At 32.1% G+C, this 16,837-nt stretch overlaps 1 protein-coding gene across 2 annotated transcripts in view; it reads left to right on the plus strand.

The window, feature by feature from the left end:
• The window catches only part of LOC143044653 (galactoside alpha-(1,2)-fucosyltransferase 1-like), a 37,057-nt gene extending 21,865 nt beyond the window's left edge, over positions 1-15,192 (plus strand). Inside the window, exons 4-6 of one of the 2 annotated variants that reach the window (XM_076216715.1) lie at positions 5,041-5,313; positions 7,583-7,831; positions 14,214-15,192. In XM_076216715.1, the coding sequence (XP_076072830.1) occupies positions 5,041-5,313; positions 7,583-7,831; positions 14,214-14,335 (644 nt within the window). In that variant the 3' untranslated portion in view covers positions 14,336-15,192. Of the gene's footprint in view, positions 1-5,040; positions 5,314-7,582; positions 7,832-9,431; positions 10,359-14,213 lie in introns of those variants that run through there. The other variant, XM_076216714.1, reaches the window with a different exon arrangement.
• The last annotated feature ends 1,645 nt before the right edge of the window (positions 15,193-16,837 follow it).

The raw sequence follows: 16,837 nt of genomic DNA on the forward strand, positions 1-16,837 counted from the left end.
GCCAAACACTAATCCAGATTTTATTGTGATACGATATTCTTCGAAACATAACAAAAATAATGAAGTAAGGCACCTACTTTTAAATAAATTAATTTACCCATAATAGGTTTTAACATATTTTGAATTACCAGGTTTGTAATATAAAGATAGTATTAGGTACATTATTTTTGTTTTCCATTTATATTTATAAGATTAAAACATAATGTTGACTGCTATACCCGTATTTTGACAATTTTACCTATTATGTTTAATTTTTTGTTTACACAACGTTGTCAATATATTTGAATTTTATATGACTGTCATACAAGTGAGAGGTTAAGCTACCCATAAACCAAGTTTAATTCACCATTTACTACACAAGAAAATACCTGTAGGCTGTACCAATTGAGGAATATGACAGTTGTTATCCATTCAATACTGTGTTTGAGCTTTCGATTTTGCTATTTGATATTTTAATTTTCATCAGAGTTATAGTAAAAATGTCATTGGTAAGTTTAGACACAGACACAATCATATATATCAACAAATTCGGGATGGTGTCCAAAAAATTTACGGACTATCGATTTTAACCTTTCCTCATCACAAGTCTGTTGGAGCAGTTTCTGCGTTAGGAGGACATTCCTATGTATAAAGTCCATATAATGTAAACATGCATGAGTATGACGTATCAACTGAGATATATAAACAACATACGATATGGCAGATGATATGTTACTACTGGGAAATGGGAAAAAGTAAAATCACAAAACTACTGAACTCCAAGGAAAATTCAAAAGGAAAGTCCACAATCAAATGGCAAAATCAAAAGTTCAAACACATCAAACGAATGGATAACAACTGTCATATTCCTGACTTGGTACAGGCATTGGGAAGTTGAAATCGTCCTGTTTGTCATAGATTTTAGTGTGAAGTTGTCTACCTGAGTCAATATTGAGGAAATTAACAATCAAGATATAAAGCAGTCCTTCTAGTATCAGTAGTATCATTAATTTCAAATTCACTGGCATATATGAGAAGTGAATAATGACTGAAATATAAGTTATTTAGTGATACATTTGTGATAGGACATCATGAATATATCTGAAAGATAGATTAAAGAATTTCGCTTTTTCTTTTTGTCTTTTAGAAGGTACTGAATAAATTTTGCTTCATATGAGTAAAAAAAAACAAATCAACCAGTAGGGTGCACAATTTGAACACATAGGAATACCGACGATCTGTTGAAGTATCAATATTCCCAAGCTCAACAAATATAATGTCGAACAAAAAGTCTAGCATTTGTATAATTTCATCTTCGGTGTATTTTCTAATAGAAGCAGTGTTGTTCTTCATAAAATAAGAACTATTATATTACTCAAAATAAGACATTTATATCTTTGATTCCCATTTGTATTGAAAAAAAAACTCTGTTTAATGAGACAGTTTAGTTGATCTTACAATTGAGCATACGGAATAGTAGTGTAACATGTGTATAGCGTAGAAAAATATTTTTTTTTAATGTTGCTGGAAAATTGTAGAGATTTTGATCTTAGATTTAGCTGAATTTTAGCTGATTTCCCCGAGGGTATCACCAGCCCAGTAGTTAGCACTTCTGTTTTGATTTGAGTTATCATTGTCCTCAATGCTCTTCATCTTCGTACTTTATTTGACATTTTTAATATATTTTGATTTGAGCGTCACTGATGAGTCTTTTGTAGACGAAACGCGCGTCTGGCGTAACTATTAAATTTGAAGCCTGGTATATATGATGAGTTTATTTGCAACCACCGTGTCGATGCCACTGCTGGTGGAGATTTATTTCCCCGAGGGTATCACTAGCCCAGTAGTCAGCACTTCTGTGTTGACTTGAGTTATCATTGATATGTTCATAATTATAAATTGACTGTTAGCAAAACTTTGAATTTTTGAAATACTAAGGCATTTTTTACCTCAGAAATAGATTACCTTAGCTGTATTTGGCAAAAATTGCAGGGAATTTTGGTCCTCAATGCTCTTCTGCTTCGTACTTTATTTGGTATTTTTAAGAATTTAATTCGAGCGTCACTAATGAGTCTTTTGTAGACGAATCGCGCGTCTGGCGTAAATATTAAAGTTGAATCCTGGTATCTATGATGAGTTTATTTAGAATAATTTAGAATCCACATCTGATTGACACCATCGGTTCAATAAATCTCATCACAATATTTTTGTAGGCCGTCTTTGGATTTACTATATAGAAAGAATAGCAGTCAACACTTTAGAAAGATGTTTTGTCGAACATCTAGATGATCCAGAAATGTATCGTCCTTTATAGTGACTTTTGGGAAGTTTTGGGATCTAGTATAATGACGGTAGATTGATTTTCTGCGTTTTCTTTGATACTAATACATTTTTTTTTTACCAAAAAAGACAGACATATTTGTGATTCTGTAAAATGTCACCCTTTTGAAATGCTGTTAGAGAATATGTTGGATTAGCGGTTTTCTGTTTATTCATAGCTCTTTTGTAAAACATCCCAAGTGATTGTTTTCACATATGGAGACAATATTATTAAAGGCGTTATCTGCTGGAACAACGACATATCTGTCATGCAAAAAATTAAAGCATCCACAACCTCCGTAATCTTGAATTGGTTAGGAACCCTTGTGTTCATAGTACATCGAAGCTTCTGAATGCGTTTCCAAATGTATGATCGAAAAGCTGTGATCTGATCAGATATAGTTTTTGTATAGATTTTAGGCAGAATATATTGCCAATATTGATTGCATATAAACCTTTTTTTGCAAATTCTTCTTTACCAAAAAAACCCCGTTTTTCCTCAGCTTTTGAAATAATGGAAACGGGTTGGAAAAATCTATGGTTAGCAATGTCCGTGATTATTGCAGCTTATATATACAAAACCGAAATAGAATCGACAACTGAATTATTTAGGCCTCTTTAAATACTAAATACAGTTAAGATAACGGAATGGAGTATAATTTGATTAGATTTGGTGAATTCTTAGAGGTTTTAGAACAACCGATGCGAACAGCAGGTGGTGTATAATTTCTGTGACTATGTCTTCCATTGCGTCGGGCAGAAGTATTGAATAATTGTAATATATCGATAATACTATACGTGGGACTAGACAAATTATCTACATCATCAATTTTGGCATTGCATCCATAGGGAATGGCTGATCCGAACTCCCTTATCAAGGAGTACCTTCTATGTGGTGTGCTCAATATGGGGTCATTTGTTAAATGATATATTTTTTAATAATTCGAACTTTAAAAAAATTCAATGCAGTTTTGAATTCACTCCTCGAAAAGATGTATACAAAAAAGGAAAATGTATTTTCAACGGAACAAGATCTCAGATTTCAAATTAGAATATTTATTGCAGGATTGAAATCTGCAGACTAATATAAAAAAGAAGATGTGGTATGATTGCCAATGAGACAACTATCCACAAAAGACCAAAATGACACAGACATTAACAACTATAGGTCACCGTACGGCCTTCAACAATGAGCAAAGCCCATACCGCATAGTGAGCTATAAAAGGCACCGATAAGACAATGTAAAACAATTCAAACGAGAAAACTAACGGCCTTATTTATGTAAAAAAATGAACGAAAAACAAATATGTAACACATAAACAAACGACAACCACTGAATTACAGGCTCCTGATAATGCCCATTTAAAAGCCAATTAATGACCTAAATAACAGAATGAAAAACTTACCACGGGTTTTCAACTACAGGCGTACATACAGTAGTTTGCAGATACTGTTGAAAGGTTGGATTTTCACGCACTTAAACTTTACTATAAAATTGATATAGATTCTATGTTGAGTTTTGCCTGTTCTGAGATTTATGCAAATCTGTTCAACGTATTATTTAATTCGCAAATACTTTTAAGAGTTTTAATTTAGTTGATCTATTTGATAATAATTGAATATATGTATATGTTAGCGACAATAAGTGAAATTAGGCATTAAGCTTAAATCCTAGGTAATAGGCTAACGGCTAGGCAGTAAATCTATTGCCTAAATGATTTTAGCTATTAGTCTTAAATCCTAGGAATTAGGCTTAAAATCCTGAAAAATGTGTGCAGGCATTAAACTTAATGCCTAAAATATAAATTCGAGGAATAGAAGACATTTATTCATTTAAATAAAAATACATTTATTAATAACATAATAGAGGCATTCGCAATGTTTTCTGTATTATTTTTCAGTTTTATAAAATATTTCGAAAACTTTCGAAAAATCCCATCTGATATGACAACCGATCAGGCAATAGTTTTAAGTTGACCAAATGCATAACAGTATATAAAATGATGCTGAAAAGCTAGTTGATACATTTATCTATTAAAATACGACTTGCATATAAGAATCGTAATGATAGTATGTGGATTTTATTGGTTTTCAAAAGTTTTATTGACAGCGCGTCATCACTGCAATGGCTTCTATTTTTACGATTATAAAAACTAGGTGGTGTAATGGGGAAACCATAAAACTCCTCTAGGAAAACATACATTTTTGAATTCCCCTCAACATTCTCGTTGACTTTAGATATTAACCTCTCAAAACCTCAAATGGTAAAATGTCATACCTTTTTAAATTATAAAATTTCAAAGAATTATTATAATTATTATAAAACATCTCGCTCTCTTTTTTATTGGATATCATACGATCACTTTTTTAAAAATCTTTTCAATGTTTTGTAATACCAAAAAGAGTAAATTCTGTTTTGAATATGAGATTACTAAAACTTGAAGATCTGTCAAATGAATGTATATTAATATTAGGAATATAATTAAGAAACTTCTTTATATCAAGAATAAATCACCGAATGTACATAATTTCCGGAGTTCATTTATTGCCTAAAATTATGTTCGGCAATAGGTTGAATAATCATCATCAGATTTCAGGAAATAAGGGTAATGCATGAACATTTCAGGGAATAATTTAATGCCTAGGCGTTAGTTTTTTGCTTAGGATTAAGCTTAATGCCTAATTTCACTTATTGCCTCTAACATATACGTATAATATTTATGTGCATTTGTTTGTTTAAGCTTTTGCGGATGTAAATATTGCTTTAAAGAAACCCACAAAGCTCTCCTCAATATTTGATCCTAAAGTAAGTCAACAGATGGATTATATATGTTGTAACTCTACATATGCCGTTGATGGAGACAAGACATCTTTATTTCCTCGTTATCCCAGTGGAGATTTTTTCTGCACGCATTCAGACAGTCTTGCCTATCAGCAGTCATGGTGGGCAGTAGACCTTCAGGAAGTGTATGTTATTATTGGTGTAGATATTTTTGGACGTACAGATTGTTGCAGTAAGTTTTTTTTCTCTTGTTTACTAAATTATACAAATGAAGCATGTTATATTGATATTACAAGCTCGCGTCTGTATCTCCATGGAGTTAAACACTACATGAAAACCATAAGTAAATGAAGGCAACAGAAGTATACCGCTGTTCGAAAGGCATCAATCGATTGAGAGAAAACAAATCCGGGTTACAAACCAAAACTGAGGGAAACACATCAAATAAAAAGGAAAATAACGAAACAACAGAAATACTTAAGTGCAACTCAAAACCAAAGAAAAAGTTTTGAAATCAGATTAAATCTTAAGATATTGTATGCTTACCATGTAGTATTCGAAAGTTCCAAAAAACGATCGCTCACTGCGCGTAATAGGGTTTTCAAAATTCGTGAATTGATACAAAAATTACATCCTCTGCCCAATTATAAAACATGAAGGTTTAAAGTCAGGCAAATCTGAGAAAGATTCTTTATAAGTAGTACATTACGAAGTAGTAAATAAAAAGATGTTTTCATGGCTTGAATAATTTAGAATTATTGCCTGGCTAAAAATACACATTTTAAATAATTAAAAGCAAATTGATACCAGTATTTCAAACTACGATATGCCCCATATACAATGTATATTGTTTGATAATTTGGACCATACGTAAGACGATAATTATTTGTATATTTTAAGAAAAAAACATAAAAGGAAAGGGAAACATGCAAAAGATACGAAAACGACAATCAAACACATAAGTCAAAAAACAAATTTGTCTTAATAAGACGACACAATGACAAAAAATTACAGAACGATAAAAAACAGTTTATGAAAACTTCATAGATTTGATTTGATTTAATTTTTTGTTTTTTGTGTTTAAACGCCACATTTAAGCACCGCGTTTAGGCTATTTCGTGACGGCTTATTGGCGGAGGAAGCCGGAGTGCCTGGAGAAAACCACCGAACCTCGATAAGAAAACTGGCAATCCTAGTCATTAAGATTGGAGTCGAGTGCGACAGCACGAGCGAGATTCAAACTCACTATCTCAGTGTTGATCGCTAGTAATTAAAGTTATAACTACTTAGACCACTCGGCCGCCGAGGCCCCCAAACTTCATAGAAACTTAAAGAATGAACATCTGTACTTAATAACACAGCTAGCTTGATTAAAAACTTTATTTCGCACTATTTCACAAATAAGTAAACATGAAATTACAAATATAGGATCTTCAGACATTGACAGAAGTCTTTTAATGCCGAGGTTATGGTCCTCGTTAATAGAAACAATCAAACAGAGGGTATAGGAAATATTAAAAAAAAACACACTTCATTAAAGTTCCAGTCGATATTGTTCTCCCAACTAACGAAGAAGGATAACAAGAATGAACGCCTCCAACAACTTTTCGTGTTCAGGGTTCTTAAAACCAAAACGATAAAACAGTAAACACAGAAGGAATCAGATCTTTGCACGAAAAAGATACATCAAATGCAACAAAATCCGTATTGAAAAAAGAGGGAAGAAAGATACCAGAGGGACAGTCAAACTCATAAATCGAAAATAAACTGACAACGTCATGGCTAAAAATGAAAAAGACAAACAGACAAACAATAGTACACATGACACAACATAGGAAACTAAAGAATAAGCAACACGAACCACACAAAAAATAGGGTGATCTCAGGTGCTCCGGAAGGGTAAGCAGATCCTGCTCTACATGTGGCACCCGTCGTGTTGCTTATGTGATAAAAAATCCGGTAAATAGTCGGTAGGTCACATTCATTAAAGGAAAGGGGATTGTAGTTCCGACGTAAGGTACATATCCGATATCATTTGTGAAACGTTATTCCAAAACGGTCAACCAACTCGTGATGGCGTCCGTAAAATTTACGAAGGGATGATTTCAACTTCACCATTTGGAACTCTTGGTTTAATAACTTTCTTGTGAACAGCAACCCTCTATCAAAAAAGTCATGATAGGAAATGCAAGCACGGGAAGATCGTTTCAACATGCTAGAACCGAGGTTCTGACTTCTGGACCCGGAAGACCTATATGACTAAAAGTCCAACAGCAGAGGCATCGATCCAGTGGTAGATATAATATTAATGGTACAAATTTAACTACATCAGATGCGCATTAGAATGTCTCACCATTGATATCCAAGCAAAACTATTTAAATTCCAAAACCAAAAAATAATAATTACTTGTTTTAATTTAATATTTAAGTAATGTTGGGGCAATCAAAATGTAGCATTTCAATTTAATTAATACTCATTTGGATATTTATTTCATTATTAGCTGACCAACTCGCAAACTTTGATGTTGAAGTTTTTATGCCAACATGTACAAGTAATAATTGGAACTATGTAGAGGATGGATGTAAAATTAATTGTCATTACCAGCCAGCAGCAAGTAAGAGAATCACTGTTTCTTGCCCTTCTAACACTAAAGGAAGGTATATCAGAATTAGACGCCGTGATACGTCATACTTAGTCATTTGTGAAGTAGAAGTGTATGGAAATCGAATAATCAACTTCCACAAATCAGGTATAATAATTGCCTTAATTTCTAATTAATTCCTTAATCCACAACTGTCTACATAAGAAAATTCCTATGCCAAGTCAGGAATACGACACTTGTAATCCAATGAATTAATGTGTTTGAGCTTTTGATTTTGAGCTTTTGATTGGGGCCTTTCCTTTTTGAATGTTCCCTCTGAGTCTAGTTTTCTTGTGATTTTAATTTTTTTTCTTATGCTGGTATGTAGGTGGAAGAATGTAATCTTCTTTATACATGCACCTTAAATTTGTATGTCCAATGACAGGTCTAAAAGATATAAGAGTAAACTGATACGGGTTAAATGATTGTATAATTTATAAATCAATTGATCAAAGGCTGTTTTGGTATGATGAGGTTTAATATAGAAAAGCTATTCAGACACGAAAAAATTATAAATTGATATAACAATCAATCTACATAGTGATATCAAGACACAAATGGGTAGTCAAATTTGTATTCGTTGGTATGTGATGGTCGTTTCAACATACCAACCAGCTACAACCGAAATCTCAAGAAATGTAATATTCACACAAAAAAAACCACAATCAAATAGAACAGAGCATGGAGAATTTAGTGTAGCTTTGGACAGGAACAATTATTAGAGGGTTGAAACATTACTACAGTTGTACTATATCTAGCAGGATCTGCCTATTCTTCGGGCCAAATAAACTTACAGCCAGTTTTAATAGGGTTAGTGTAGATCAGTCATTTGCTTTACATATTTTCTTTGTTTCTTCGTCGATTCTGTGTTGTGCCGTGGCATTGTCAGTTTGTTCTCAGCGTTTACATTTCAATATCCCTAATGTATCTACTCTCATTCTATAATAAACAGAAAACATATTCTTATTGCCTAATCTCAGTTTTGTTTGACGTCTAGTTAATAAAATCAATCAATTTGATTTCATAAATTGGTCAACGTTCCTGCTAGATCTTAACGAGAATAAGAAAAAAAGCACTCCCTAATTATCATATGCTAATATTGTAACAAATATAGACAAAATAGTGTTGAACACTGGAGCTCTCTGAAAACATTGCATTAATTCATATGTATGATTGCTTTTCGTAAATTGGTAAGTTCTTGTATTATGAGGTCGTAAACCAGAATGATTTGTGAAAGCCACCGGAAAATGGTGGCATACCGGAAAGGAACATACATCTAAACTCTTAATAGGCATACAACAAACGAGTTGTTGCAAGGGGTTTCATGTAGAGCAATGGATGCACTCTCTCTACACTAGGTATTGGATCAAACGTCGGATTCAGACCCGACTGGACTGTGGATGTATACATCACAAACAGTCAAATAAACGCCCGTTGTCGGCAAACGTTTTACTGCCGATCGACGAAGACCTACAAATGAGTTTGGAATACTTAAACATTTTATAAGACACTCTAAATGGAATTCAACAAGTCTCTTAATACCTCATTAAAGCCGACACATAAGAAACAACATAAATTTAAATATTCATCAGGAAATATTGATAACCCATGCAGATTCCTTATTTATCGAATGTTTTTTGGACTGCTAGACACTTATGTTACATTTCTTCGTCAATAATTTTAAACGAAGTATTTCATTCTATTTAAGATTTGGGAAGTACTATTATTAACCATGCATGTAGAAAGAGTGGGTATGGATATGTCGGTCCTGTTATAGGTACATCTGTAGCTCATAGTTACATTCAGTGTACAAGTACATGCACCACTGAGACTGCCTGTTACGCTGCAGAGTATGACAATAATACAAACGTATGTACACTGAAAGGAAAATGTTTGAATGAAACGCAGTCATCTTTGTACGTAGACAAAGACAAACACGTTTTGTTTATTCGATAGGATTTTGGAGTGGAAACCATTAAGAGTTTATTATAGGTGGACATACAGAATCAACAATTAAAGACAAGTCATTATATTTTATACTTATATCGCAACAATCTTTTTGGATTTTTAACATTTTTCTATTCGAGCGTCACTGATGAGTCTTTTGTAGACGAAACACGCGTATGGTGCAAATACAAAATTCCAACCCTGGTAGCTGTGATTAGTTTATTTACAGTACAACTGATGATAAACTGTTATACTTTAATTATAACTTTTCAGTAAAATCCAAGATATTTTTAGGTCATTGGATACTAGTTTCCATAACTTTATAAATTCTTTGAATCTAAGTAAAGTAAAGCTTTAGCCACAAATATATAACCGACTTCGTGATAGGCGAGTGACATTTTCAGAAAAGACGCGTAGTTAGTGACTTTAATGCACCCACCTAACACACAGCTGAATTTTTTATGTGCTATAGTATAATATCTGAACTTCCTTTTTTGGTCGGCCGTAAACAAATCGTACGGTGCAATTTTTGTAAAAATTGAATTAAAATCGAGAAATAATTCCAAATTGAAAAATGACCAACAGTGTTGAAGCGTGAAAAATTAAAATGTAGCTTTAATTTCTGTTGTCACAATGCCAAAAGTATGTACGTTTGATATTTCAATGTATAAAAAAATACTTTTCAAAAATAAAAGAAGTAATTTTTGCGAATTTTTTTATAAAAATGGTGCCAATTTTCATATTTTTTTTTCATTTCTTAGATATTTTCGACTTGAAATCCAAATTAATGATGTTCGTATTATTCAAAAGTTCATTACTTGTTTAATACATATCGTTAACTTATCACTGTATTATTCTGGATTTTATACACTTTTACATACTCCCACTTTTCAATCAAATTTCCGAAATCGCTTTCTCTTTTAATTTCCCTCAAGTTAACGGACCTAAACGCTTAGAAAAAGAGTATGAATAACCATGAAGGCAATGTTTTTGGTACAAAATATTACCCAAAGTATAAAAAAAAATTAAAAGGACCATAGAAGCTGAGATGTCAACGTTTTTTCTTGGTAGAAAATCAATATCTTATTGTTCTTAGTCAATTCACAAAAGGCAGAGATGATGAATAACTATTGAAAAATACTTCTTTCTCAATTGGATCAATGCACATTTTAGTTTTGCAACTAAAAGAACGCAAAAATGTGTCAAAGCTGATAGTTTCCCCATGAACTTGAACGTGAGATATGTCCACCTTTTAAATTTCCTAACGTTTTAACCATCGCATGCGGTAGACTTATTGATGGTGCAAATTTGGTCAGTATTTTAGAGGGAGAATAGTGTATGTGCTAGGGCCACGTCAAGAGCCTGTATGTTGACATGCTATAAATACTTTAAAATATGGGGATATCTATTCATTCAGTTAACAAATTTTGAATTTTTCGTAGATATTTGAAATACAATAAATGTTCTACCTCAGGCGTATATATAACCTAAGCCGTATTTTAAAAAGGATTACGTGTTTTTAAATATTCTTCGAAGTTTTACTTGGTTTGAGCATAGATGTAATACCCATCTGGTTGTTACATCTATGGTTTGAGCGTCACCGATGAGTCTTATGTAGACGAAACGCGTGTCTAACGTAAACAATCGATCATATGCCTGATATCTTTTAAATTGATTTGTTATTCATTATGGTTGTCGTTAGTTTTATGATTTTGCTTTTGTTTGTAATTTTGGGCATGAATCAAGCTTTTGGGTATCTAATTAAAATTGTTTTAGAACCTTTATAGCTTATTATACAGTGTTGGCTATTGCTTCTTGTTTTATACCATACGATAAGCTATAGTTGTTTACCTCAAAGCATTTAGTCTCTGGTATACAGAGATCATAGTGTCCTTTTAATCATACTTATCAAAGGTACCGGGCTTATAATATGATATCATCAGGCTTCTTATTCTAAAAACGGATTAACAATTTAAGAAGAGTAATGTTAGAGGGTCAACGATGACCTGACACTTCGTTGTATTCTAGACATGGAACAACTGTGTGTTGTTTACGAGTTATCTAACCAGTGTGAATTATGGTTGGCTATGCACCATGTTTATTGTGCATGTATAGTTTCTTTTGTTAAATATATGTACCTTTACAAGCAGTTAATGCTCTTACAGGTTCTAACAGCTCATCATCTATCTTTGTTACTACGAAAACTCTCTATTAACGCTTTCAAAATCATCAATAGATGGCGGGTCTATCACAAATTAAATAAAATTCATATTGACACGTAGATCAGTGCTGCAAGAAAACTGTAAAGTTTCCGAAACCAAAAATAAGTATGAATAAGTCTAATCAAGACGATTTGAGCAAGCTACATAATATCAGACTTCCAACCAAAACGATTGTCATCGTGCCACGTCTACCACCAAGTGCATCACCATTCAAACTACATGTTCTGAAAGCTGGCAAACAAAGACATGGCGTCATAACAAACAAATACGGCAGTAGGTTTACCCAAGTATGACTACGGATGTCAACAAGACCCCGTACTATTACGTGGTCTTAAGACGTCATACTTTCTTCATGATTTGATAAATGTGTTCTAGTGAAGGAAAAAATATATGCATAAGGGAACTTGTGCATGTACTGAAATCATTGTAAGCATCTGTTACACAGAATTATGTAATTTACAGCGAAGTATCAGGAGTTGTTCCAGTAAAGGAAACGCTTCACAGGCTCAGTTTTAAAATATTAATTTCGACTGTCTTATATTGTTAAAAATCACAAAATAGAAAATTGCATTATTTGTAATAAATTAGATTTATTTCGTTTCTTTTAAAGAAATAGATTATTCATAGAAACTACTCCTGAATGTCAAAAAAAACTATATATAGGTTTAGCCAAACTATATCCTGCAAATTCCTATTAGTTGATAAATATCTATATATATATATATCTATGTTTTGAATACTGGTAAGACATCAATGCTTGCATTTTTAACTGCAAACCTTTTGACTGCACAAACGTGAGTGAAAATAAATGCAGTCGTAATAAAAAAATACGTTAAGAAATTAAAGTGTTTGTAAAGTATATAATCCCAAATGTCAAAATAAAGGCCACCGTGGGACCTAACTTTAGTTTATTAATCACTGCATTCTAATTTTGCATCTATGGTCAGTTTCATAACAAATCTTTCGACTAAAGCTGGTCGTAAGTCATGAATAGTTCAGTTTAAGTTTTTTTGTGAAACCGACTTCTGTATCTGAAGTTTGGTAAACCCTAGTTTTGCAGCTATATATGTCGTGGGCAGGATTCCATTATGATTTGATCCATATCCTAGTAACCTGATTTTAGTTTATGACCATTCCCTTTTATATGATGTATATATATACTTAGTTTGGAAAACCAAGTTCAACGGTTTAAAAGATATGGACCGGACACAAATTAGACAAGTACGAATCAAACAATGTTTGAAAACTTGACGGCTCAAATGTCAATGTCAAAATGAACTGATTTAATTTTTGAAGAACCACGTGCCATCCCATAATACATCTCTGAACTAAGTGTGTTTAACATAAGTTTTATAGTTCAAAGCAATGCATTTTATATTTGAAATCATTGGTTTTTGGATGAACTGTATATCTGTATACATGTATAAGTTACCTGATTTAATTCGACACGGGCCGCAAACAAGTGGGGACTGACGGACGGACAGACTTAAAATGTGATTCATATATCCTCTTTAACTTTGCTTGTGGTTGTATTAAACATGTAAGATAGTGATTTCCGATCTTGACACGGTTTGTAGGGTGTTAACAAACAGGAGACTATTGTCACTGTTGATGTAACAAAGACGTCTACTTTTTACTCTCTTTATTGTGTTTTCTCTCCCTTTTACTCGTCCAACTGACAAATATTTCATCATATTTTTTTTATTTTGCATGGCACACCATCAATTATAATACATATTAACACATTTAAGGTCAAGTATTTGTTATTATACGTCGTTTTTGTAGAAAGTACCGTTTTACCTATAGCAGACGGAAAACGTCAAAATGACGTCAATTATCGTCAAATCATGAACGATATGCAACTAAGAATCAGAGAGACGTTATCATAGTATTGTGTAAAGTAAAATTTGAATTAACTATATTACCAGCTGCTTCAAATAAGACGATAATACTACAAAAGTGTTATTCTTTCAATTTTTTATGAATGACCTTTGACCCCAATTTAAAAACAAATGCACCATATTTCACTTTTACGACCGGGAAAAATGGAATCTACACATGTTTTTCTTTCGAATGATATATAATATAGCTGTGTGTTAGATAGGTGCATTAAAAATATTTTTTAGGTCTGAATGTCACTCGCCTATGAGTTGATATGAAGGAAAAATTAATTCTTCGGGCAATAGGAATATCGTTTTAGATATTGAGATTATCTTATCGTAATACAGATATCAATTACAAAGCTGCGTAGTTAACTGATACATAAAAGTTTTATTTTTTAATATCATATTTTTCATTATTATATTTTCAATAATTTATAGATACAGTATCTCATTGCGGTTGGAACATAATGTCATATCCTGCTTCAAATATACAACGCCGTGGATATCTCCAAAGCCGTCCAGATCGCACATCTAAAACCAATATACATGTATATTCCTAATTGACTTGGTTCAATCCACCATTTTTTACATTTGAAAATTCCTGTACCAAGTCAGGAATATGACAGTTGTTGTCCATTCGTTTGATGTGTTTTATCATCGATTTTCCCATTTGATTAGGGACTTTCCGTTTTGAAATTTCCTCGGAGTTAAGTATTTTTGTGATTTTACTTTTTGATAAGAACTTTTAAGTTAAGCTGATGTTTAGTTCACAACACTCCCTTGTAAACTTGGAAATTAATAAACAAATTGTTTCTTCTCGTCCTATTTCTAAAAATGATTTCCGGAAGATACCCAGAATTTATTGATTAGATTTTCGTTTCAACTTCACAAATTCCACATGAAGTATAGAATCTAGGTACTTACGTTTGTTGTCATCTTAAGAACTTAATAATGTTGTTTTGTTTTGTTTTGTTTTGATATTTTACTGTTTTGTCCATTTTTCGTAACAACTTTGTGACGTTGCTCGGTATATATACATCGATATATTGTGTCATTTTGGTATGATATTTGTTTTGTATTCTTGTCTTTCATTTTTGTTGCATGTGTTATTTGTCTTAAGAATGTCTATATGTCGATGTCATTTTGTTTGTTTTTAAAGGGATTAAGAATATAACACAATGTTGACTGTTATACTCTGATTTTTGTCATTTTAATGTATTATGTCTTTTCAGACACACAGATCAATGAATGTGTTTGTTGATAGATGTTTTTGTGTTCTGTTAAATTGTTCCTTTTAAAATTGTTATACGATGATGACTGATGTACCCATATTTTGACTATATGATTTATTGTGTCTATTTAGTTAACGCATCAATGTAAATGTAACGGAATTTGATGAGACTGTCATCAAAGTGAGAGGGTTTAATCCACCATTTTCTACATTTGAAAATGCCTGTACCAAGTCAGGAATATGACAGTTCTTGTCCATTCGTTTTTTATGTGTTTTGTTATTTGATTTTGCCATGTGATTATGGACTTTCCGAATTGATTTTCCTCTAAGTTCAGTATTTTTGTGATTTTACTTTTTGTTATGCTCACACATTGTTGCCAATATAATGGAAATCTATGCTACTGTGATGAAAGTGTGAGGTTAAAATATTTATAAAACAATGTGTTATCCACCATTATTTTTTTCTGTGTAACGTATACTGTGTACATGTCATACACAAATTTGAATTTTTCAATTATGGTTGTTTTGAGCCAACGAATTTTATGACAATTTAATCGTTAATTAGTCGAAAGCTTACTTTCTGATAACAAGTCAAGATCTACTGGCAATTTTTTGCGATAAATATTTCACTATATTTTGATCTGACATGAACGAAAAATGAAATAAATTTGAAGGTTATAAAAATAAGGAAAAAAAATAATAAGAACAAAGAAAAAAATATGACAGTTTCCTGTCAAATAAATGTTCTTCGAAATTACTCACATCTAAAACATTATCTTGATTTTAGTTTTTACTAATGTAACATCAATCAATATTGGAACATAAAAAAATAGAGCATACAGAGTGAGTTACCCATATTCGCCGCATAGTTCGTTCATTTCCACTTACATCCGACCTACTTTCGAATATTTGGAACTTTTTCTGTAGGTTTCAGAAATTTTACTCTATGAAAACAATGTTTGATAAAGGAATTATCTTCAAAACATTGATTAAGTGTTTTAAAATTGTATGATTTACTTTAACCTCGGCGGATATTGATGTTGCATAAAAAAATATTCAGTAGATCTTAGAAGATTAGGTAAAAGCAGTTTTGCTATTTTCACAAAAGATATCTATAATGACAATTTTTATATGACGCCTTTTGTATGCATATGCATATAAAGCTCAAACACACCAGTCAACCTACATCATGAATTCAATACTTTATGAATAAAATAGTTCAAATTAAAACAACTTTTGTATTCAATTTTCATCAGAATCAGTTTCATTGGAGTTACATATTATAAATATCCTTGATTACAGAAACAGCACATTTACAGTGAATTATATAACCTTACTGTACAAATGAGATTAATTGTTTTATTGTACCTTTAAAATGAAGAATGTTTAATAATTGTTCTTGCTTAGTATGTTCAATAAATTGATGATTTCAAACGTATAAAAAGTTGTTGGTTTTTCTCAGTACGTATGCATATATTTCAGGTGTACATATTCAAAGTAATAAATTAGTTTGCATTCTAATGTATTCATCGTTTAATTTGTGTCTGGATATGCGATATATAATAGAGGGATATTCAAACTCATATGTCAAAAATAAACAGACCGTTGTCTATGGGTGAAATAGAAAAAGACCAATTCACAAACAACAGTTTAAAACACAAAAATGGAAAACTAAAGACTGAACAAAACAAACTCCACCAAAAACATGGGTGACATCAGGTGCTCCGGAAGGTTAAGCAGATCCTGCTCCACATGAGGCATCCGTTGTGTTGATTATGTTATTATAACCCCGGTAATAAGTCGGTAGGTCACATTCGGGAAAATGGTATGG

The sequence above is a fragment of the Mytilus galloprovincialis genome, chromosome 9, assembly GCF_965363235.1.
Source record: "Mytilus galloprovincialis chromosome 9, xbMytGall1.hap1.1, whole genome shotgun sequence".
Classification (NCBI taxonomy): Eukaryota; Metazoa; Mollusca; class Bivalvia; order Mytilida; family Mytilidae; genus Mytilus; species Mytilus galloprovincialis.